This window comes from Odocoileus virginianus, chromosome 7 (genome assembly GCF_023699985.2).
Source record: "Odocoileus virginianus isolate 20LAN1187 ecotype Illinois chromosome 7, Ovbor_1.2, whole genome shotgun sequence".
Lineage (NCBI taxonomy): Eukaryota > Metazoa > Chordata > Mammalia > Artiodactyla > Cervidae > Odocoileus > Odocoileus virginianus.
The window spans coordinates 80,041,955-80,064,220 of record NC_069680.1 but is presented as its reverse complement, the minus strand read 5'-3'; the positions used below and the strand labels follow the sequence as shown (position 1 = coordinate 80,064,220).

General features: G+C 37.5%; 1 protein-coding gene across 3 annotated transcripts in view; it reads right to left on the bottom strand.

The window, feature by feature from the left end:
- The window catches only part of HEATR1 (HEAT repeat containing 1), a 48,717-nt gene extending 26,721 nt beyond the window's left edge, over nt 1-21,996 (bottom strand). For 2 of the 3 annotated variants that reach the window (XM_070471038.1, XM_070471040.1), the window contains exons 1-19: nt 21,887-21,996; nt 21,411-21,571; nt 20,677-20,893; nt 18,681-18,822; nt 17,091-17,192; nt 16,529-16,669; nt 15,356-15,567; nt 15,064-15,197; nt 13,187-13,289; nt 11,956-12,066; nt 11,424-11,541; nt 10,203-10,310; nt 6,789-6,884; nt 6,242-6,330; nt 5,046-5,257; nt 4,586-4,707; nt 2,853-3,044; nt 1,064-1,247; nt 779-915 (exon numbers count right to left, since the gene is read on the bottom strand). In XM_070471038.1, the coding sequence (XP_070327139.1) occupies nt 779-915; nt 1,064-1,247; nt 2,853-3,044; nt 4,586-4,707; nt 5,046-5,257; nt 6,242-6,330; nt 6,789-6,884; nt 10,203-10,310; nt 11,424-11,541; nt 11,956-12,066; nt 13,187-13,289; nt 15,064-15,197; nt 15,356-15,567; nt 16,529-16,669; nt 17,091-17,192; nt 18,681-18,822; nt 20,677-20,893; nt 21,411-21,552 (2,562 nt within the window). In that variant the 5' untranslated portion in view covers nt 21,553-21,571; nt 21,887-21,996. The remainder of the gene's footprint in view (nt 1-778; nt 916-1,063; nt 1,248-2,852; nt 3,045-4,585; nt 4,708-5,045; nt 5,258-6,241; nt 6,331-6,788; nt 6,885-10,202; nt 10,311-11,423; nt 11,542-11,955; nt 12,067-13,186; nt 13,290-15,063; nt 15,198-15,355; nt 15,568-16,528; nt 16,670-17,090; nt 17,193-18,680; nt 18,823-20,676; nt 20,894-21,410; nt 21,572-21,886) is intronic. The other variant, XM_070471039.1, reaches the window with a different exon arrangement.
- Nucleotides 21,997-22,266: the final 270 nt, after the last annotated feature.

Genomic DNA, 22,266 nt, shown 5'->3' with positions numbered 1-22,266 from the left:
CCTGGTCTCCAGCGTTGCACACAGATTCTTTACCATCTGAGCCACCAGGGAAGCCCTTTACTCAAATAAGTTGGTTCCAAATCTTTCCACTGGTGTACAATTACAAAAAACAATTTACTGCAATGTTTTGCTTTGTCTAGTCACTTAAAATTCATCTCTGCTGGGTACTTTAACCCACTGGGAAGGATGTAGACGAGTTCAGAGGACTTATTGGCAGTGGTATTCAGAGGACTTCTCTATAATTTTGGGCTCAAACAATAAAAGGGATGAGGTCACCAAGCAGACAACTCAGACAAGAATGATGTTAGGAAGCCTCACTGAGAAAGTACTTTAAGGGCAGAGTGACCCATGTCAACTGTGTCAAACGCTTGTTTAGAGGTTAAGACAGGATAGAGAGCTGACCACTGGGCCTGGCAGCATGGAGGTCATGGTGCTGTGATGCAATCTCTCCACTGAGTGACTCTGCACAGCCTAAACTGCCTCTCTGAACCACAGTTTCTCTTTGGTAATGGCATCAATCAGCCAGATATACTGGGCTGTTATGATTATTGAACACCTGAGCAGGACTAATACATTAGGAGGCCGGCAGCAATGTCAGTCTCTGTCCAACCTATGGACTGCTGTCACGATTCAGCACAGCTTTACCAGTCTGCCTCCATCATCACACACTTCACTGTTTAAAGGTCTGCTTTCTTTTTCATTAAAAACTGCCAAAACTGAAATAATCTATGACATCATCTTCAAAGGAAGAGTATGTCTGAAAAAGACAACCTGGTACCTTTATGAAAAGTTTCATCAGAACCCGAAAATGAATGGCATCGGCACCACTGAGAACCATCTCAAACAGCCCAATGAGCAGACGCAGGTAGTCCCTGCTGTCTTCTTGCAGCTGCTCAGGATTCCACCAGGTATCATCTACGGGGACGTGAAGAGAACGGGAAATGGCGCGTTAGCTTATGTGAATACACTGCTGGGAACTGTTCATTCAAGACAAAGAACACTGTAGAATCAGTACTTCAGTTTTCCACAGTGTCACACTCAAGGGATTCACAGCCTGTCCTACCTTTAGGAAAAGACTTAGGAGCCTTTAGAGTATGAATAAAATTTTTCAGTGAAAACAACAGTAAAACTGAGTCCTCCACGGCAATCTGCTGGAAAGTTTTGAGCTGTTTTACGTAATGGGCCCACAGCTCCAACGGTATCCCTCTGTCCTTCATCAGCTCAAAATGCCATTCTGAGGAGATTTCCTGAAATGTGAAAGCAAAACAAAAACAGCACTAATTCAAAGGGTATTCTGAACACGAGTTATAGAGATGGACTGCAATGGCTATACAATTGTGTAATTTGCAAAATTTTGTCTATACGTGTATTTGGGTAGGGAGATTAGTTATTTTAATCAGATTTTTTAAGAGGTCTCACCATCACTATACACAAGAAAAGACACAAATAAGTTCAGCATGGCTTCATTTTATCTGTGTTTTCTTAAAACCCATCCCTAAATCAAATGTTATTCATGTTTATTATGCTTATCAAATAAAGAGTAGGCATGTTTCTAAACAGAAGATAAGGAAATGAATTTCCAAGAAATCCTTGAAGAGACTTTTCTCATTTCACACTTTGACTGCTGATCTAAAGAAAGTATTAATACATGGTCAAATCCCCAGATTTGCAGATGATTCTAAACAAAAAACATAAAGTTAAGGTGCATAGAAATTACACTAAAATGCCAACAGGAAGCATGAGAAGCGGTGCAGGAAAACGACAAACCAGACTCCGTAAGGGAAGTGCAGAGTAGTAACCTGGAAGTAAACTAACCCAAAGCCAGAGTTTCAAGATAACAGCTCTGACAGTGGATTTCACTGGCTCAATGTGCTACTTCAGCCAAAAAGATGTTCAAAACTTTCAGAAAGGGTATCAGATATAAAACAACATGTTATCTATCCATTAATAAAATGTTCAATTTGTCCACACTTTACCACTGAGAACAAGTAGAGTCCAGGTCACCATACACTCAAAAAAATAAAGAAAGAAGTTAAGAGGGCTCATCTGAACTACTTTTTATTTTTTTTTAATTTTTTTTTGGCTGAGCTTCACGGCTTGTGCAATCTTAGCTGCCTGATCAGTAATCAAACCTGGGCCCCAGCAGGGAAAGCACAGTCCTAGCCACGAGACCACCAGGGAATTCCCTGGGCCACTTTTTTAAAAAATGAAGATTCATTTCTTTAAAGTTTACAAAAATTCAGCTATAATGGCTGTGATAGAACTTATAAAATCCTAAGAGTATAAGTGAATGTGAAAAAGATGAGATTTGTTAAGCAACTCCTACAAGGAACCCAACAAACAAAAATGACACTGTTGTAAGATGCTATTTATGGCAGATATAAAAAGAAAAAAATCTGTAACCTCAAGGTGTGGTAGTAGGTAAAAATATCAATACGTAAGACTGTCAAAGATAATAATATGCTTGCAAAATCCAAATAAAAATAATACAAAAGACCTATTTTAGTAAACAACAGAACAAAACAATATTACTCAAACAGTAATGTATCTAGTGAATTTCTTATCACCAGATGTAGTTAATTATAACTCGGAAAATGGCCCAATAGAGATGACACAGAGTAGAGTCAATTGTCAGACACAAACACTGCAAACCTGAAATCCCACGACTCAATTACATTTCCTGCAAAAGGAAGGGAGTGCCCAACTCACTGCCTACTACTACAAAAGGCCACTTCACATTCTACTCCTGGAATCCAAAGACTCAGCGTCTCAGCCTCCAATTTTCAGTTCTACTGTGATTGACAAAGTGGGCTCAACAGTCAACTCTCCAGAGACTCCGCACTCCTACTTACCACTGTAGTAATGACACTTTCAAGCTTCTTTATCTTTTTCTGCAACAGACTGAAGACTCTTGTTGCAAATGGAAAGTGAGTTTCTTTCAAAGAGGAACAGCAGGAGACAAGCACAGCCATGACTACGTGAAAAGTCACTTTCTGCTTCAAGCTAGAGGACTCCTCCTCTCCAACTCCTATTAAATCCTCCACCTTGGAAAACAAACAAGCTCCATTAATAGTGGCTCTCGGGTGCATAAAAACAACTTTCTCAACCTCTGCCTATCTAGGTATCATTTCCTCTATACTCAGAGATGATATATATAAAACCTTAGATAAGTAATAAGCACTGACTTCTCAGTAATTATAAAAATAATTTCAGAAATTATAGTGAACATAATTGCACCTGCCAACTAGTTAAAAGTTTTTATGTTTTTAAAAGGTTTATTTACTAAGGCAAAAGAAAATTTCTCCTCTTTTAGATTTTGCTCTTTTAAGAAAAACATGACTTTAATATTTTACATGAGAGGAAAAAAGGTTAAAAAGTATACATTATAATCCTACTGGTTCAATAAACCACAATGAAATAAATTCTCCAAAATGTTAAGGATTTCAAACTATCTGCAAGATATAACACTATATATTTTCAAAACAAAATACTCAAGAATGGAAAAGTTATTTTTTAAAAAAGAAGAAATGGGCCAAAGAACTAAACAGACATTTCTCCAAGGAAGACATACAGATGGCAAAAAAACACATGAAAAGATGCTCAACATCACTCATTATCAGAGAAATGCAAATCAAAACCACAATGAGGTACCATTATACACCAGTCAGGATGGCTGCTATCCAAAAGTCTACAAGCAATAAATGCTGGAGAGGGTGTGGAGAAAAGGGAACCCTCTTACACTGTTGGTGGGAATGCAAATTAGTACAGCCACTATGGAAAACAGTGTGGAGATTCCTTAAAAAGCTGGAAATAGATCTGCCATATGACCCAGCAATACCACTTCTAGGCATACACACTGAGGAAACCAGATCTGAAAGAGACACGTGCACCCCAATGTTCATCGCAGCACTGTTTATAATAGCCAGGTCATGGAAGCAACCTAGATGCCCATCAGCAGACGAATGGATGAGGAAGCTGTGGTACATATACACCATGGAATATTACTCAGCCATCAAAAAGAATTCATTTGAATCAGTTCTAATGAGATGGGTGAAACTGGAACCCATTATACAGAGCGAAGTAAGCCAGAAAGATAAAGACCATTACAGTATACTAACACATATATATGGAATCTAGAAAGATGGTAACGATAACCTTATATGCAAAAAAAAGAAAAAAGAGACTCAGATGTATAGAACAGACTTGTGGACTCTGTGGGAGAAGGCGAGCGCGGGATGTTTCAAGAGAACAGCATCAAAACATGTATATCTAGGGTGAAACAGATCACCAGCCCAGGTTGGATGCATGGGACAAGTGCTCAGGCCTGGTGCACTGGGAAGACCCAGAGGGATGGGGTGGAGAGGGAGGTGGGACGGGGGACCGGGATGGGGAATACATGTAAATCCATGGCTAATTCATTTCAATGTATGACAAAAACCACTGCAATGTTGTAAATAATTAGCCTCCAACAAATAAAAAAAAAAAAAAATAGTAAAAAAAAGAAGAATCTAGTAAAGTAACCACTGAGAATCCAGAAATATTCTGAGAAGGAAACCCAGGGGGTGAACTTCAATAGTGTACCTACCATCTTTAACATTGAAGAGGGATTCCCTGAATTTATATTGTCAGCCAGCAACTCAATCATCTTCTGATTTGCTACACCAATTAGTTCTTCTGACTTCGTGCTTTTAATCACATTTTCAAGAGCTATTTAAAAAAATACATATGTATGTATAAGAATCAACTCCAGGGGCTCTTATGTCACCAACATTCACTTGAGTACAGGGTAAGGAATTTAAAGGTTTTACAATCTTCCTGTGAAGGTTTGCTTTGTATTTTTCTTTTCATACAATTCAGAATTCATCAGTGGGTCAGCTTCCTTTCCAAAGTATACTTTTCATATTAGCAAAAATTTTTAAAAATCTTGCTGGCAGGTAACGTAAACAATTTCAAATAACAATCACTGCCCATTTTTAATTGTCATTATCTTCTTCCTTTAAAGTATCACTTGTTCACTTTTTCTGAAAAACAACTTCATCTCTTACCTTCTTTCCAGCCTCTTAATAAAGGATGCAAAGAGCAAATTCCTGATTTTGATAAATAAACAGCCATTTTCATCTCAGCAGATTCCATATCGTCACTGTTGATGACCATAAATGGCAACAGGTGCACCACCACCTGATTTGACAACTGATCATTTTCACCCAGTATTTCCTCTTTAATCAGTATGTCTGCTGCTATCTCAAGTACTTTGTACCTAAAAAATACATAAACACATTTGGTTGAGACACATTAGAGACTTCAGTTCAGCAAAAACTCATCATTATACTTTCCCAGCTCAATTGACACTATCCTGATCTCTTTACCAAATACATCACTAAGAAACATCAAGACATCACTTAAAATCCATGCTAACAAAGGGGCTATTTGGGACATGAATTTTAAATCCATTCTGTCAAATCATTTTTTTTTGGAAAGTGAAAGTCGATCAGTCGTGTCTGACTCTTTGCAACCCCATGGACTTAGTCCATGGAATTCTCCAGGCCAGAATACAGGAAGATCCCTTCTGGGGATCTTCCCAACCCAGGGATCAAACCCAGGTCTCCCACATTGCAGGCAGATTCTTTACCAGTTGAGCCACAGGGGAAGCCCATTTTTTTTTTTGAGAGATCATTAATTATAACATAAAACACAGATCACACTATATTATGTCTCAACTCCACTAGAAATCCAAGATTCACTCTTAAGTTCAAAAAATAATATCTGAACAGATATTCTGTTCTGTTCAACTACTTAGGATATAAAAACTTGTAAGACGCGCTCTCATTCTCTAAAGAGCTTAGTCAGTTTCCCATGTAAAAAGTGTAGGTGTCAAAAATGAAATAATAAAAGCTCATCAAATATTACAAAAAGTGTTGTGTGCTTCTGAGTTTATTTTTTGTTTAATATATTTGTATGTTTTTTAATAATATAAAAAACATACTTGTATACTTTTTAATAATATAAAGTATTATATTATTCTTGTAAAAAAAAAACCCCACAAAATTATATAAAGTAAAAAAGTCACTTCCCACCCTACTTCCAGATCTTAGCATTATGTCATACATTATATTTTTTTTTCCATTTTATTAAGAAAAATTTCAAACACAGAGAATATTATGACCCATACAAACCCAAATAAAAGTGAACTTAATACAAGAATTTCACTAACTTATTTGTAAGAGGAGATATAAACACTCACCATCCCTCATTTTTTGAAAGTTCTGCTCTTCGAAAGAGATTCAGGAGATGTGAAACTGTCACTTCTGAAGTAAAGTGTTGTTTGTAAATCTAGAGAGAAAAAAAATACCCATGAGTAAATTTTTACTGGCTTCAAATATGGTGCTTATTAAACCTTAAAAAATTATGAATTATAAAGAATTTATCTCCCCCCTCCAAAAAAAAAAAAAAAAGAATTTATCTCCCAAGAATCCCAACATAATTTAAAACTTGTATGTGAGCAGTTTCTCAAAAGTGGCACTGAGTGGCAATTTTCCACAAACCTCAGGAATTTACTATCAATGAAAAGCACCTTTCCATTTTAGAAGAACTTCCAGATATATAAAGCTGTGTAATCTAATTACTCCTATGTGCTCTCCCCAATTAAAAGTCTATGATCTCAACAGAACATATTTCCAAAAAAAGAATAATTTACAAATATATTCCTGCCTAGAGGTGATTCATGTGAGAAGGGTAAATAAATATTTAGAAGCAAAACATGCACTTCAATGAACAACAAAGTCACTCACCTCAAAAGCACTTATAGCCGACAAAACAACATCCATACTGTCATCATCTAATCGGGTTAAAATAGCTTCTTTTATGAAAGATTCATCGATACTCTCCTGAACAATAGGGGGAAAAAATTAGTTGTTGCTAAAATCTCTTGAGACTTTAAATTAGAAAGGAAGTATGGTTTTGTGAAAGGCATTCTAGAATTCCACTCAAGGAACACAGGCTCTGTTGCCCCTGGTGCACATTCAAAACTAAGCTCACGTGAATTGAATTTGCATTGAACTAGGCAATCTCTGGAGAAGGCAATGGCAACCCACTCCAGTGCTCTTGCCTGGAAAATCCCATGGACGGAGGAGCCTGGTGGGCTAAGAGTCGGACACAACTGAGCGACTTCACTTTCACTTTTCACCTTCCTGCATTGGAGAAGGACATGACCACCCACTCCAGTGTTCTTGCCTGGAGAATCCCAGGGATGGTGAAGCCTGGTGGGCTGCCGTCTATGGGGTCGCACAGAGTTGGACACGACTGAAGCGACTTAGCAGCAGCAGGCAATCTCTAGAAGTCCTTTTTAGATGAATAACTGTTTGGTACAGACTTTTTCCAGTTTCCACTGAAAATATAACATGTGTAATTGAAATGCAATTTTTATTTTGTTAAAATGAGAGAAAACCTACATATTGCGAGTGCAGAGATTACAGAACCAGAATGTCTAGGTTGAAATCCTAGCTCTACCACTGGACAAGCTGTGAGATCTTAAGTTACTTAACTTTCCTAAACCTCATTATTCTCATCTATAACACAGGGCAAATAACAGTACCTTCCTCAAAAGGTTGCAGGGATCAAATAACACATATCAATGCTTAAAACAGTGCCTTAGACATCAGCAGTGTTAAAATTAAGCATATTAGTTTTCAAAGTTTTTATAAGGATGATGACATGCACTGATGACATGCACTCTGCCAAAAAAAGTTCATATTTTTCTTTCAAATTATTAAAGAAAATAAAACATAAAGTCATTCACAAAAAAAATATAAGACTCCTAACCCAACTGAATATAGCTCTGCCTGTAGGTGGTAAAAAGAAAAAAAAAAGTAGATAATCCTACAGAAGAAAAATGTAGATCAGAAGGGAAGGCTGGGAAAGAAAAAGTAAAATCCTTCAAATCTACAAAACTAAGTCAAAGTATAATGTCAAATTTTCCTCAAAAGCTAACAAGTAGCCCAATAGCTCAATCTGGAATTCGAGAACAGAACCTGTGTCCAGATATTAATGGAGAAGTGAAAGGAAATCAATGCATGTGAAGACAGACATTAACTGCAATTACAGTACTGAAGCCTGTAAGCTGAACGTACATATACACTGCCCTTCACTGAAAAACTAATAAATCCAGGGTAGGACTGGATTAAGAGTGAAAGAAGGATGAGAATGACTTCAAGAATATTAGGAGATTTCAGGAACTCCTTTCTTAGTCTACTCACTGAAATTTTCCTATTACAACAAAGAACAGTACTCACTGAGTTTACTTATCCTATAAGTCAGTAAGACAAATCTACCAGCAATTTATGAAAGAAACAAACATAATTTGTACCAGATCAGGAATGAATCAAGTAAAGCAGTATTTTTCAAATATGAGTACATCAACCATTTTAAAAAGTAAGTATAACTCTTTAAAAATATAAAATAGAATATTTTCAAAATACTTAAAAAATTGTAAGTCAAAAGCTAAAAAACTAAAAAAAAAGTCATCAATAAATTTAAAGCAGTAATTATGATTAGCTGAAATTAAATTCTACATGCACTAATGAATCTGGTTTTAACATCCAAGACACAAGTTTAGAGTTCAGCCTGTTTACACTACTATGTGCTATGGAGAAATGAATTTCTCCTACTGTTTGTCTCTAGTCCAAAAATTTCCCAAATATGCAAGTGGCAGAGCATGAGGTGATTTTAGATATACAGATGAACATTTCCGACTGTCCTAACTATAATAAAGTGTACATACAACTAGCACTTCAAACTCATGAAGTAAAAGCTATGTGAAACAGATGAAGAGGATAAAGAAGTACAAGCCTGCTAGGTATAAATTCAGTGAGTCACAAGGAATTAATTCACAGCACAGGGAATATAGTCAATATTTTATATTTACTCTGTATGAAGCAGAACCTATAAAAATACTGAATTACTAAGCTGTTCACATGAAACATAATACTGTACCTGAAACTACTACAACACTGTTGGTTAATTGGCTATACCCCAAAACAAAATAAAAAGTTAAAAAAAAAAGAAATATAATACTTAAATCAACCATTGTTGTTGTAGCTTAGTCACTAAATCATATCCGACTCCTTTGTGACCCCATGGACTGCAGCCCACAAGGCTCCTCTGTCCAAGGGATTTCCCAGGCAAGAATATAGAAGTTGGCTGCCATTTCCTTCCCTAGGTGATCTTCCCAACCCAGGGATCAAACCCAGGTCTCCTTCATTGGCAAGCAGATTCTCTACCACTGAGCCACCAAGGAAGCCCCAAATCCACCATCTTTTAAGAAAACAAACAAACAAGGCTATGTGAAAAGACAGTGAGTCCATTTAAAGAAAGCTAAAAAATAACATCAGTTGTAAATTAATACAACAAAAAAAATGTGGCTGAATGACTAAAGTTTGGAAAATACCACTCTAGTCAAATCACTGCAAAGTCTTTGTAAAATATTATTTTGGCATAAAAGCTTTATATACAAATTACGTCAGCTTCTGTACTTACTATTTGGAGTCACCAAAATTTTAAACACAAATGAGACTTCTAGGTACCAAAACTGTGAACAGGGTTCCAAAAGCTATCAGTCTGATATCCTCAAATATGTTCACGTTAAGTAAGACTGTCAAATTCAAATTTCAAAACTGAAAACTCAGATAATTTGTGACCCTCTATAAATTCATTCCTAATCCCAGCTTGAAAAACTCAATTAAAGCTAACCTAATCATCTGCAATGTGGGAACATACTGAACATACTGATAACAAGTTGTTACTAGGAAATGAAAGAAAGTGAAAGGCACTCAGTCCTGTCTGATTCTTTGCGACTCCATGGATTACAGAGTCTGTAGAATTCTCCAGGCCAGGAATACTGGAGCGGGTTGCCCTGCCCTTCTCCAGAGGATCTTCCTGACCGAGGGACTGGACCCAAGGACTGAACCCAGGTCCCCCACACTGCAGGTGGATTCTTCACCAGCTAGGACACATACAGGTTAAAAATGGTGGCTTCCAGTGTGTATGGTCCTACATTTTTGTCCAATGAACTCGCATCTGCTTTAGTAGGTTTACCTCTATAATTAAACAATATTGATTCTAGGTGGTAACTTCAATTTCTTACTCTAGAATTACACTGTTCATCACAAGGATAAAAACATCACAAATGAAAGCTATTTGACACAAACCTCTGGTGTTGTCATGACATTTTTCAGATGATTAATGGCCAGAAGTCTCACAGGAGCAAGCGGATGATTCAGACTGAGTAACAAGGAGGTATCAGAATCTGCTAAAAACTACAGGATTCATCACAATTAGCAAATGATCTCACCATTAAATCTGAGCAGCATATAATCAAGAAGAACCAAAGAAAACCACACCATGCTGACATAGTCAATAACCATCTAATTTCAGAGAGCAAAATGTAAACCAAAAGTAAAAAGTAGAGCAAAATCTTTGCCTCCAAAACACAGTATTTTTTGTAAATAGATACAAAAGTCTGTACTGCGAATGCTGTGATTTCATGTATACTTGTGTCTATATGTAGGTTTAAATCAGTGAAGTAATTTATGAAGTGATTCTGTGTTCTTTATGTATATCTGAACATATATACATAAGTTTTATATATAAGTTTGCAAAGGGAAAAACACCTAAGATAAACCACTGGGTATTAGGACCTAAATGAAAATATATATCAAAAAAACTGATCATTGAAGAGAGAATGCATTTCATCTATTAAGAAAATGATGTGATACTGCACTGGAGTTGTTGACAACTTCATTTATTTATGTAATTAGACTAAGAAGGAAGTCTATCAACCTGTGATCTGCAAACAAAATACCACTAAAGATGAAAGTCTAATTATGGAAGAGAAACACCAAAACAATCACATTTCTCTTCATAACATTTGTTTTCAAGGCAAACAATAAGAACTACTTAAGTATCTAACTTCTAGCATAAAGACTTGGGGCAAATTGTCCCTAGAAAATTTCTGAAGTCCTAACATAATCATGAAACAAAATCTATTTCCCTTTTCCTAATCAATGACTTAAATAGCCACATGTGGCTGGCGGGTGCTATGCTAAGAAGTGAAGATACAAGAGAAAGATAAGGATCTCTAGAAATCTAAGTTAGGCCATCTTTTGGTGACTGCTAATGAGCACTAGACATAAAATTTCCAAACAACACTTTTCCTGAAATAAGCATCAGGTTCAGTTATTTAAAAATTACTGTACCTTTCTGCAATTATTTAATTCCTGCCTCAGAGTCTTACTCTGTAACTAGGGCAAACTGAGTAAATCTCTCTCCATGAACTTCTCAAACAGGAGTGAAGTAGCAAATCTCCTTCCCAAGCTCTCCAAATAACCCCATGAATATCCGTGCCACAAGTCCCCTGGAGAAAAAGTTACCTGATACTTTCCTCCACTTGTAGAGAGAGAGATAAACTGGTGAAAAAGCTCCTGCTTCTTCAGGTCTGTAATCTCCTTCAGACGTTCCTCTAATACAGCATCTAATGTTTTGGGGTATCTGGGATGAAATCAAAGAGTCAGTTCATTATTCTTAATACAGTTGTTAAACTACACAGACCATCTAGGTATAAAAGAAAAAAAAAATCTAACTTTTTAATATTACTGAGATTAAGACTTAAATTTTTGGCAAATGGAATATGTAAAACCAAATGATATTGATCAAGTTTGTTACTATGACTATTTCAACAAGTCTATATGAAAAATTATACTCTCCAAAGCCCCCAAACAACCTTTATTCCCTCTTATATTTCAAATATATTTAAATCCTATAATTGTCCCTCCCTGGAAGGTAGAAAAGAAAAACAATCCCTTTATAATTCCTTCACTATATTAAGTAACTTGTAAATCATCTCTATAAAACCAGAGGTACACATTAGTAAGTGCACAAGACACACACATACACACAGCTTACCTGCTTTCTAAAAGTCTGATAAGTGGAAGAAACTGTTCATTAAGCAAAGATACTTTATCAGAATCCATTTTGTCCTGGGAACTATATGAAATATACTCTTCAAAAAGAAGGCTGCAAAGCAAAACAAATACCAGCAGGCATGAGAGTTACTATGTATTGAACACCTACTAGGTACTACGTGCTTTAGAATGTATTATCTCTGTCAGACCTCCACAGGGTAAAAATTAGATTAATTTTACAGATACAAACACTCGGACTAAGAAGTCTTATAATTTGCCTGAGGTTAAACAAGAACAGCAACAAGAGGCAATGCTCAGTGAGCACTATTACATCATAAAAAGTGGAGCACAGTTTTCAATCCCCGTCTGAGTCCACAGCCAAGCTCTCAAGAGTACTTTGTATATTTAAACTCACTTAATTCACAAGACAACTTGGGAGCAGGGTGCACAAATGACACACCCTGTAGATAGGTGTGCCCAAGGATACACACAGACAAAACCAGATCCACAGAGCCTGACCTTCAGAACTTACTACTCTACCTGCCTGGGGTGATAGGAGGAAGGATTTAACTTCTGTCTGGGCTCCCCCGGTGGCTCAGATGGTAAAGAATCTGCCTGCGCTGCAGGAGACCCAGGTTCGATCCCTAGGGTTGGGAAATCACCTGGAGAAGGAAATGGCGACCCACTCCAGTACTCTGGCTTGGAGAATCCCATGGACGGAGGAGCCTGGCGGGCTACATCCATGCAGTCACAAAGAGTGACTGAGCAACTAACACCTCCACTTTTTTTCTGACTACTACAACGACATTCTTTTCACTGTATCAAGTTGCCCTTCCAGTAAGAAAAGAAAACGGGAGACTCTCAACTATTTTTACTTAGTGGTTTAAGTTTCTTAATGACATTTACTGATTACCAACTGTGATATATTGTTTCTTGCATTTTGGTCCACTTAGTACGAGGAAATTTTAAACAACCAAAATTACATATAATCCAAATATATCTTCACTATTAACTCTGCATGATCACATATATACACTAAAGACAAACAAGAGAAATTACTTCTTTTTCTTTTGTCACAATCACTTTACTAAGTACTTGCAATTAAATGAACATGGACAAAGCAAGAAATACATTACAAAGGTATACTGGAAAACTGTTAACCAACCCTGAGAAAGAGGATACTCAGCCACAGAAATACAAATATCAAAAGCATGTCAAAAGTAAGAGCTTACCCAGCCAACAAACGGTCTAAGTTGTTCTTCAGGGATATATTTGTAAGTATGGCTTCTAAGAGTCTCCTATAGATTTGACCGTCCATCTCTTCCGTTTCTTCTCCTTAGCATACATAACAAATTAAAATTGACTGGAGAAAAATGTTTTTGCATGTGCATACTATTAGGTTTTTTTATAGCAGAAAATCTTTCTATAGGAATAACTTTAAAACATATATCCACATCCAGCTTTATACCTATTTTCAATTCACCTATTCGGTCATTTGTATCTTTTTAAATCATTTTGCATATATTACCCTCAGTTATCCTTTACTTGAAATCCTCTATATTTTTTAAAAACAAGTACTATCATGCCTCTCTCATTAATCAAACAGAAGTCCAAAGAACACAGTCTTTCGCCAAGCCACATTACAAGCAGTGAAGCTGGGACCTGAATCTACATCTCAATAAACTATCTGAATACAAGCTAAACTTTCATCTCAATGCCTCCTTACTGAACCAAGAGCTGTCATCTTCCATTATGTAAGACTGAATGTTGGCCCTGACTTCATTACTCACCATCTGAACAGGAAATGTACCCTTTCATTTGTGCTAGTCGTGTTTCTGAAACTTGTATTTAAACTGAGATTGGCTTAAGCAATAAATGGATGTAACTTTAGAGCTGACTTCCTCAGTATGTCTTTCTAAGTCTAGTAGCAACAGCACCAAGAATGTCTTCCCTGTCTTTCCATACTTACTGAAAGGTGAAAAACATATAACGCCAATAATCACTTTCTAATTAACTTCTGGCCTTTTTTTAACTCTGGATTTTCACACATGAGATTTTTCTTTTTATATTTTCAATGACTCAAGGGAGAAAAACTTTTTTGGGGCAACTAGATATTTATTGTAAAGGAATCACTAAAGTTTGTTAAATATCTAGATGAAAAGGGAAAGTTTGACTCAATAATGTGTTTTAACTGTTTTAAAATAATTCCACAGTCTTTTTTCATGTAGAAACTGTAAATGAACACACATTAAAAAAAAATACTATCTAGAGAGTGTCACAGAGTGAAGTAAGTCTGAAAAACGAATATTGTATATTGACACATACACATGGAATCTAGAAAAATTGTACAGATGATCTTATTTGCAACAGAAATAGAGAAACAGATACAGAGAGCACATGTATGGATGCCAAGAGGGAAAGGCGGCAGGCGGGAGGAAGTGGGAGACTGGGACTGACGTATACACACCACTGGTCCTTCGTATAAAGTAGGGAACTAGTGAGAACCTGGGCTTCCCTCACGGCTCAGCTGGCAGATCATCCGCCTGCAGTGCAGGAGACCCACGTTTGATCCGCAGGTTGGAAGATCCCCTGGAGAAGGAAATGGCAACCCACTCCAGTATCCTTGCCTGGAGAACCCCACGGACAGAGGAGCCTCACAGGCTACAGTCCACAGGATCACAAGAGTCAGACACAACTGAGCAACCAAACCACCAGCACCAATGAGAACCTACTGTACAGCATAAGGAACTCTACTTAATGCTCTATGGTAACCTGAGAGGGAGTCCAAAAGGATACAGGTGCATTTATAACTGATTCATTTTGCTGGACAGCAGAAACTAACACAGTATTGCAAAGCAACTTCACTTCAATGAAAACTAATTTAAAAAAATACTGAGTGTATCACTCAACTAACAAGGTTCTCCCTTCAACCAACCTGCTCCCCACCCTAAACATTTCTCATGTCAGAAAAACAGACAAATTACACAAAAAGAGGTGGACAGCAGAAACGCTAGATATCTCAAAGATATTAACCAAGGTGTGATTTTTATCATAAGAAAATCAAATATGAGAAAGTAAGTTTTTGGACACAACAAGCAAAACCATTTACCTGTAACCTGATTAATCATGGAGACGACCAGATGGGGAAGCATGTAACGCAGAAGAGGACTAATGTCATATGTTTCAGAAATCCCGTGAAGTAGTGTAATAAGATCAGGAACATTACACAAGTGAGGAAATGGCCTTTGAAGAAGCAAGGACATAAGATGTTGATTTTATATGTTAGAAGACAATGAATGGCAATTTTTAAAAATAGCATAAAATTTACCCTATGAAAAAAACTACTCAAAATAACTTCATTCACCTCCAGTTATCATCATTCTCAATTCAATCGTACGTACTTTTTCCCCAGGCTCTCTGGCTTCTGTCTCTGAAGGAGCACTATCAAGCAACTCAATCCATCCTTGATCAGAGAGGGAATTCTGATCAGTGTTCTGATAATCTGTGAAGCCAAGGAGTTAACGAAGGTATCTTCCATGGTCACCTTCACGGAAATCTGACATATTATCATGTATGTTGCAGCTCTGTAATCTGGTAAAGATGATTTCAATCCCTGAATATTTTTTAAAATATAAGGAAAAGCGACAAACTATGTTATTTTAGCCTGCTGAAAAATATTACTTTATTCTGACAAATTGGAAGTGTCATAAATTAGGGGTGAATACAACCTAATGCCCATTGAGAGTCAACACTCCTCAGAAGTGAAAAATCAAGATGCTGGCCCCCTTTCCTGAGGGGACATGGAAATGAGACAAGATTCATGGATGACAGAAGGGATCTCAGAAGGTCTCCCAACTCAAATATCCACTACACATGCTAAAAGAGCAAAGGAGTCTTCTTTTGTATGCAAACATTCACCTGTGTAAGGGAGACTTCAATCAGAAACAAAACAGTATCTGATTAAAGACAATAATTTGGGGACCCTGGTGGGGGGGGGGGGGGCTTTTGCAGTTCGTCTATGGGGAACCTGGAAAGGCGGGAGGCTATGAGGTACTTGGGTAGAAGAAACATCAAGAAGCAGAAGTCAATACAAACAGAATTAAAAGAGAGCCTCTGCCTTTAAGAGATTTTATAATCCATTCTCTTTTAAAAACAATTTCACTTTTTCCTTTTTTTCTCAAAGATTTTCTGATTTAGACCATTTTTTAAAGCCTTTACTGAATTTGTTACTATATCACTTCTGTTTCAGGTTTTGGGATTTTTGGCCACAAGGCATGTGGAATCTTAGCTCCCTGACCAGGAACTGAATCTGCATCCCCTGCGTTGGAAGGCCAAATCTCAACCACTGGACCAGCCAGGAAGTCCCCCAGTGTTCATTCTTAAGGAGCTTCCTAACTAAGATTCCACTCTGGAAAGTTTTCAAGAAGTCATATTTTTTACCTAAAAATTAAATTTCATCAACCATCTGAAATAAACTGCCAATGTAAAAACATTTATGCCTAAGTGAAATTTTCAAAAGCAAGAAAATTTCTTCCAGTACAAAATAATCTATTGTATACATAAGCAGGGCCAACCTTTTGAATATATGGAAACAGCTTGGCAACTATATTGTCGGATAAGTCCTCAGCAGCCACGAGAGCAGACACAATGGTAGAGGCATAGAAACTTAAGAGCACCCTCAACTGAGTGGAACTCCCCGGACACTCAGCAAAAGCCTGGAACAAAAACCACAAACCAAACACACTTAGGAGTGAAAAGCTAATGAGATATAATTATGAAAACATTTATAGTTCTCCTCAACTACTTCAGGCTGACACTTTACTTTTACCATATAATATTAAACAATTAAACATGGCAAGAATGAACAACCTTCCTGACATTTTTAGACTGTGTCTTTGTTTAAACAGTCGCTGTAAAGTATTTGGCAAGGAAGACAATAATTTATTTTTGTAGAGAAACAGCTTTGGTGGTGAAAGACGGATTAAGCTGCACATGCTCCACAAGAGGAGAGCACTTAATAAAAGGCACTTTTTCGAAGTCCCACTGCTGCTACAGAAGGCCTTCATTTGCCTTCTCCAGGCCGAGGAAGCAACATGCTAACGGAATTACACGTTCACGAAACAGCGTACTACTCACCTTCACAGATTTTGTCACTAGACTACAAATGAAATCCATGAATCCAAGATCTTTGTAGCAGTGGGTAACCAAAGTTCCTTTAGCTAAGGGCACTCCAGACCGCTGTTACAGAGAGAAAGAACCAACTATTACTAAGAATAATTCATCAACTCATCATTAAAGTACCTACCAAAGTTAACAGCTTCAAACTGCTACAGTTCATTAATACAAAATATAGTCTTCCATTATAACTGGTGGTAAAGAAGAGATTAACATATAAAATTGTGCAAACTTAAGAAATTCAAAAGAGAAGGGCCAGCAATGAGTGTGGAGGTATTCAGTGAAAAATGGTTACTTATCATGTGTTGCATTTTGATATGTATTTATCTAAATCCAGATTCTCTAGATTCTTAGTAACTCTACCAGTTAGACTTGGTTTTTCAGTCACCGTGATATGGTTTTGTCACTGCTTTACAATAACACTAGTAACAGAAATAGACTAGGAACCCAGTCAACTTATACTGCTCTTCCCATGACCTAGCACTGTGCATATAAGTGCTCAATAAATTTTGAATAGATCAATGAAAAGATAATTTGCAGCAAATTTTAATAGGTAAGTGTGGTTTGGGTACCTGAAACAAGTGTGTCTAGAGAACAGCAAAGTCTGTGTGTAGATTAGAGAAAAAAAATAATGTTATTAGCAGAATGAATACTGAGTAAAAGTTTGATAGGCTTTATTACAGGTTGGCCTTCTCTTCCTGAATATTCTTTAGATTAAGTGCTTTACATCCAAATTCTTTTCTTCTTCTAATTAAAATTCCCATTCCTTTCTCTTTACTAATTCTGATCATGGACTGCCTGTCATCAGTCAGTGAGTTACTTGTTCCATGTTCACAACCTGTTAGCCTACTTTCATCCCATTTGCCACCTGCTGGCCCAAATCACCATTCAACATTTAATCAAATTCTTGTTAACAACATACATCTACTTTCTTTACTATAGTTACAGACAAGGTGGTAATGACAAGTCAGTTGTTTTCCTACAAAATCATGCTATCTGATCTCAGCCAGAGCCTTCCGGTAAGGCAATCACCCTATTATTTATCTGTAAATTAAATCTTAGCATCTTCTTCCAATACTAATTTCCTGAAGTCCTTCATTTTTTTTTTTTTTTTTTTACTTTTTCTAAGTATTCTATGCTTTTCCTCACCTAACTTTTTTTAAGCTTTTCAGTTCCAAAATTCTAAATGCCAGACAGCACAGTATAATGTAAAGACAAGCTCTAGAATCAGATCTAGATTCAAATCTCAACTCTGCCACTTTAGAGCTGCTTGAACTTTGGTGAGTAACTTAATACTCTAAGCCTGTATTCCTCTGGAAGTTTTTTTGTGAGAATCAAAGACAACAAAATACAAACTGCCTATCCTACTATTACGTGCCAAATAAAAGCCAGCTATTATTCATAATAGTTTCAAATGGAAGCTAGGAAATAAAAGTGATGGAGGTAATACTTGGTGCACTCTTAGGAACACCAATGGCTTTAATTTTTCCTAATAATACCTTTTATGAAGGCTTGCAATTAATACAGATACATATCATTCAACAATCATACCTTAACTGGTAATAACCAGAACCATTTGTGCTTTGAATTATTAATTTTTAGAAGCTGTATAACCCGCACAAATATTCTTGTCTCGTGGTATGGCAGAACACAAGCAATGAGGCTATCTTGATTATAAAGATGGATATGGAACCTGGAGAAAGAAGAAGCAAACAATTCAAATTGATACAAAACTTACAAGCATATATTTCCTTATGTGCCCAAATGGTACACCAGTGACCTAAACCCACTTAAAACAACGATAAAACTAGAAGCAAGGTATAGCACACTTAAAGCGCAGGCATTAAAGTATTCAATAGGGTTGGCCAATTCTTACGCAGAAATATTTTTAAATATTCAATATCAAAACTGACATCCATTCACTTTTTCTCAACTTTTTAAAAAACCCATTTATTACATTAACATAATTTTGGGATCACTGCAGTCAAACCAACAGAAAAGCAAACTGGGTCAACTAGGTAACACTCAATTTCTCTCTGTTCTCCAAAGTTCACCTTCCACAGCTGTTTCCTCAGTTTACCTAACTATGAATATCATCATCCTAAAACCAGAAGACTAATTACAAAGAAAATCATATTACCTTTTTTGAATAAAAAAATTTATGAAATTACAAGCCTATTTAATTTGTCCATGAACTTTACAAAACTTGGTATTGGTCATGCCACCCATTAACATAAGATAGATGTATTAATTCTGTCAGATTCATTAAATCCTTTCTAGCCTTTAAGATCTAAATCCCTTCCAGGTTTCTTTCTCGAGATGTTTTTATTAAATCTCCCAGCCAAGTGATCCCTCTGTCTGTCGAAGCTCTCCTATCCCTTCTCTCTTATAGCACCACACCTCTTGCCTTTTATTAGTTCTCTAATAGGGCATTAGGACTAGCCAAGACTAGTGGCTAATCTTCACTTCCTCCATGAAGCTCTCTTCAACTACTTCAGGCAGCACCACACACTCCCAAAACCTTATATACACCCTTACTGTGGCATTCATTTCACAATGGTTTAAGAAAGGGCAGCACATCTATCCTTGTATTGAACTTAATGTTTGCTAAATAAGTTACATGAATAAATAAATGCAAAACCAAAGGCAAAAAGTACTCCTTACAATAATGATCTATTTGGGGGAAATTAAATGCTAGAAGACAGAGAGAAATAGTACAAATTTGATTCTTTTTTTGTCTAAAGAATCCAATGATGTAATAATCAGAAGACCCAGGTTAAACTAGGTTTTCTCAATGACTCACTGGCCTCCCTTACCCCCATGCCTCCACTTAATGAATTGGAAGTCTTTCTACTTTTAAAACATACATAAGAAAAAAAAATGTGTAAACTATGGTGTGATACCAATATGATGTAAATAAATGAGAAAATAAACTGAGTAAACTTAGACAATTTCAAAAGGAGATGAAAGATCAGACCTTGGAAACAGATTTATATGCCACTTACTAGTCATGTGACTCTGCCAACTTAACTTTCTACACCTGTTTTCTCAATTGTATAATGGGGATAAAAGCACCACCTCCCCCACAGGAATGTTGTAAGCACTGATAAGGCATACAAAGTGCTTACCATCAGGCCTGGTGTAAAGTGTTCCATACACATTAGCTATTACTGTTTTTCTTTTTTTGTTGTTTTTCTTAAGTTACGGTATTTTAAAGAATAATATTATTGTTTTCCCAAACCACCATTTTTGTTATTTTGGCAAGAAGTTCAATAACACTCTTTGCCCCAAATATGCAAAAGCAATTTGTAATAGCAAAGTGACATAAGCCCCTTAGAACCAATGAGGTTAGACTATTTACTCAAGATCTTCTAAAAAGTAGTTTCACTTTTCACTATCAATAAAAATGAGTTCAACATAGAAGGGCATGCTTATCTCACCCAATACAAATCGTGTTTATCTCAATCTTTAAAATAATAAATGTTCTCATTACTTAAAAACATCAATGTTATCATCCCATAGTTATTTCTGTAATTTCATTTGCTACCTGTGGATCAACCACTCCAGACACTTCTGTGCCGGCTTCAGCAGGAAGTAAGGGGACAAGTGAATAAGAAACAATGAAATGTTTTCGTCCAGCTGTTTGTTCACTGCTTTGGTCTGAACGCTGCGCTCCAAGGTTTTTGCTAGCTGGCTGAACAACGGTGCTTCAAATCGCTCAAAGGATGGATCAATTCCAAGCAGCTCTTCCAGGCCAGTACATCCTAGGAAAACTCCAGTTGATTTAACAACTCTTTGCAAGTAAACTCGCCTCACCCTTCTTTTAAAGTTGAAGTTTTCTCTAATACTCTCTCTATTCTTTAAGAATAATCTGTAATACAGTCCCAAACATAGATTTCTATCCAACATAGAAAATAAATTTCATCTCACCAAGGAGAAGAAAAAGTATCTGGAGGCAGGGAGCCTTTTTTCCCAATACAATTTCAGTACAGTAACTAGGCCAGTCCTTGGAAGACCCCTCCCTGACCCCCCAACCACTGCTTCCAGCCTCTTCCTTTCTACACCTTAGATGACTCCCCCTAACCTTGGTGTGAAATTCAGATACCGCTACCTATACACATTTTAAGCATATAGAGCGTAGTTATTTGCCATTCTCTTTCCCTTAACAACGTAAGTCGAGTTAGCAAGATACAAACCGCTAAGAGAGCGGGTCAAAAAACACAGCAACATCAGGGTAACACACGCTTCCCAGGGATTTTTCTAAGTTAAAGGGCAGCTCACCAATGGCAAAGAGGGTGTCTCTGTCGATGGTGCCCGCTTCCTTGGGGTCAAACAACAAAGAGGCAACTTCATCTCTAGATAAAAGACTGGCGTCACTCTGAGGGAGGGCGAGCCGTTGGAGCTGCTGGGCTAAGGACGTCATCTTTCACGTTGGCAGACTTCTAAAAACACAGGTTAAGAAGCAGACCCACCGTGAGAACCCTCTACAAAATTGTAAGACGGCGTAACGGCAAACAGCAAATGTCTCACGTACAAGCAACTTTCCTCCACACTTAGCGAGGCAGCGGACACATCACCTGCTGTCCAGGAACCCCCAGACGCCAAACGTGCAAACCCTAAAAGAACAGCACTAAGAGCTAATGACATCCCCGAGGGCCGCGCCAAGCGTTTCTCAGCTCCAACTCCGCGGAGACTCGAAAACTCGAGGACACCTAACCCTCCCCTCCATACCGCCCCGACACACAGCCCCTGCTCACCCGAGCTCGACTTTGGGCAGGACTCAGAAACCAATGAATCTTCACAGCAGCTCCCACATGGGTACCAAGAAGTCCAGCTCCCGGCCGGAACTGTAGAGCACGCCTCGCGCGAACTTCCGGTTTCAGGCACTACGGCAAGAGAAGAGGTACAAGCTTGCCGGAAAGCGAAACGATGACTCCGCCCCCAGGCGGCGAAGCCCCGCCCCTCCGCCGCGCGGTCCTGATCTGTTGGAGGCTTGCGGTCTGTGCTTGGCTCGCTGCTGGGTTTCAGTTTCTGACTGGGCATTTTGTGAGCTTTGACGTTCCGTAGCAGGAGTCCTTCATTCAACATATTTATCGAGATTTTTACTACGTACCGGCAGCATGGCGCAGTGGTTAAA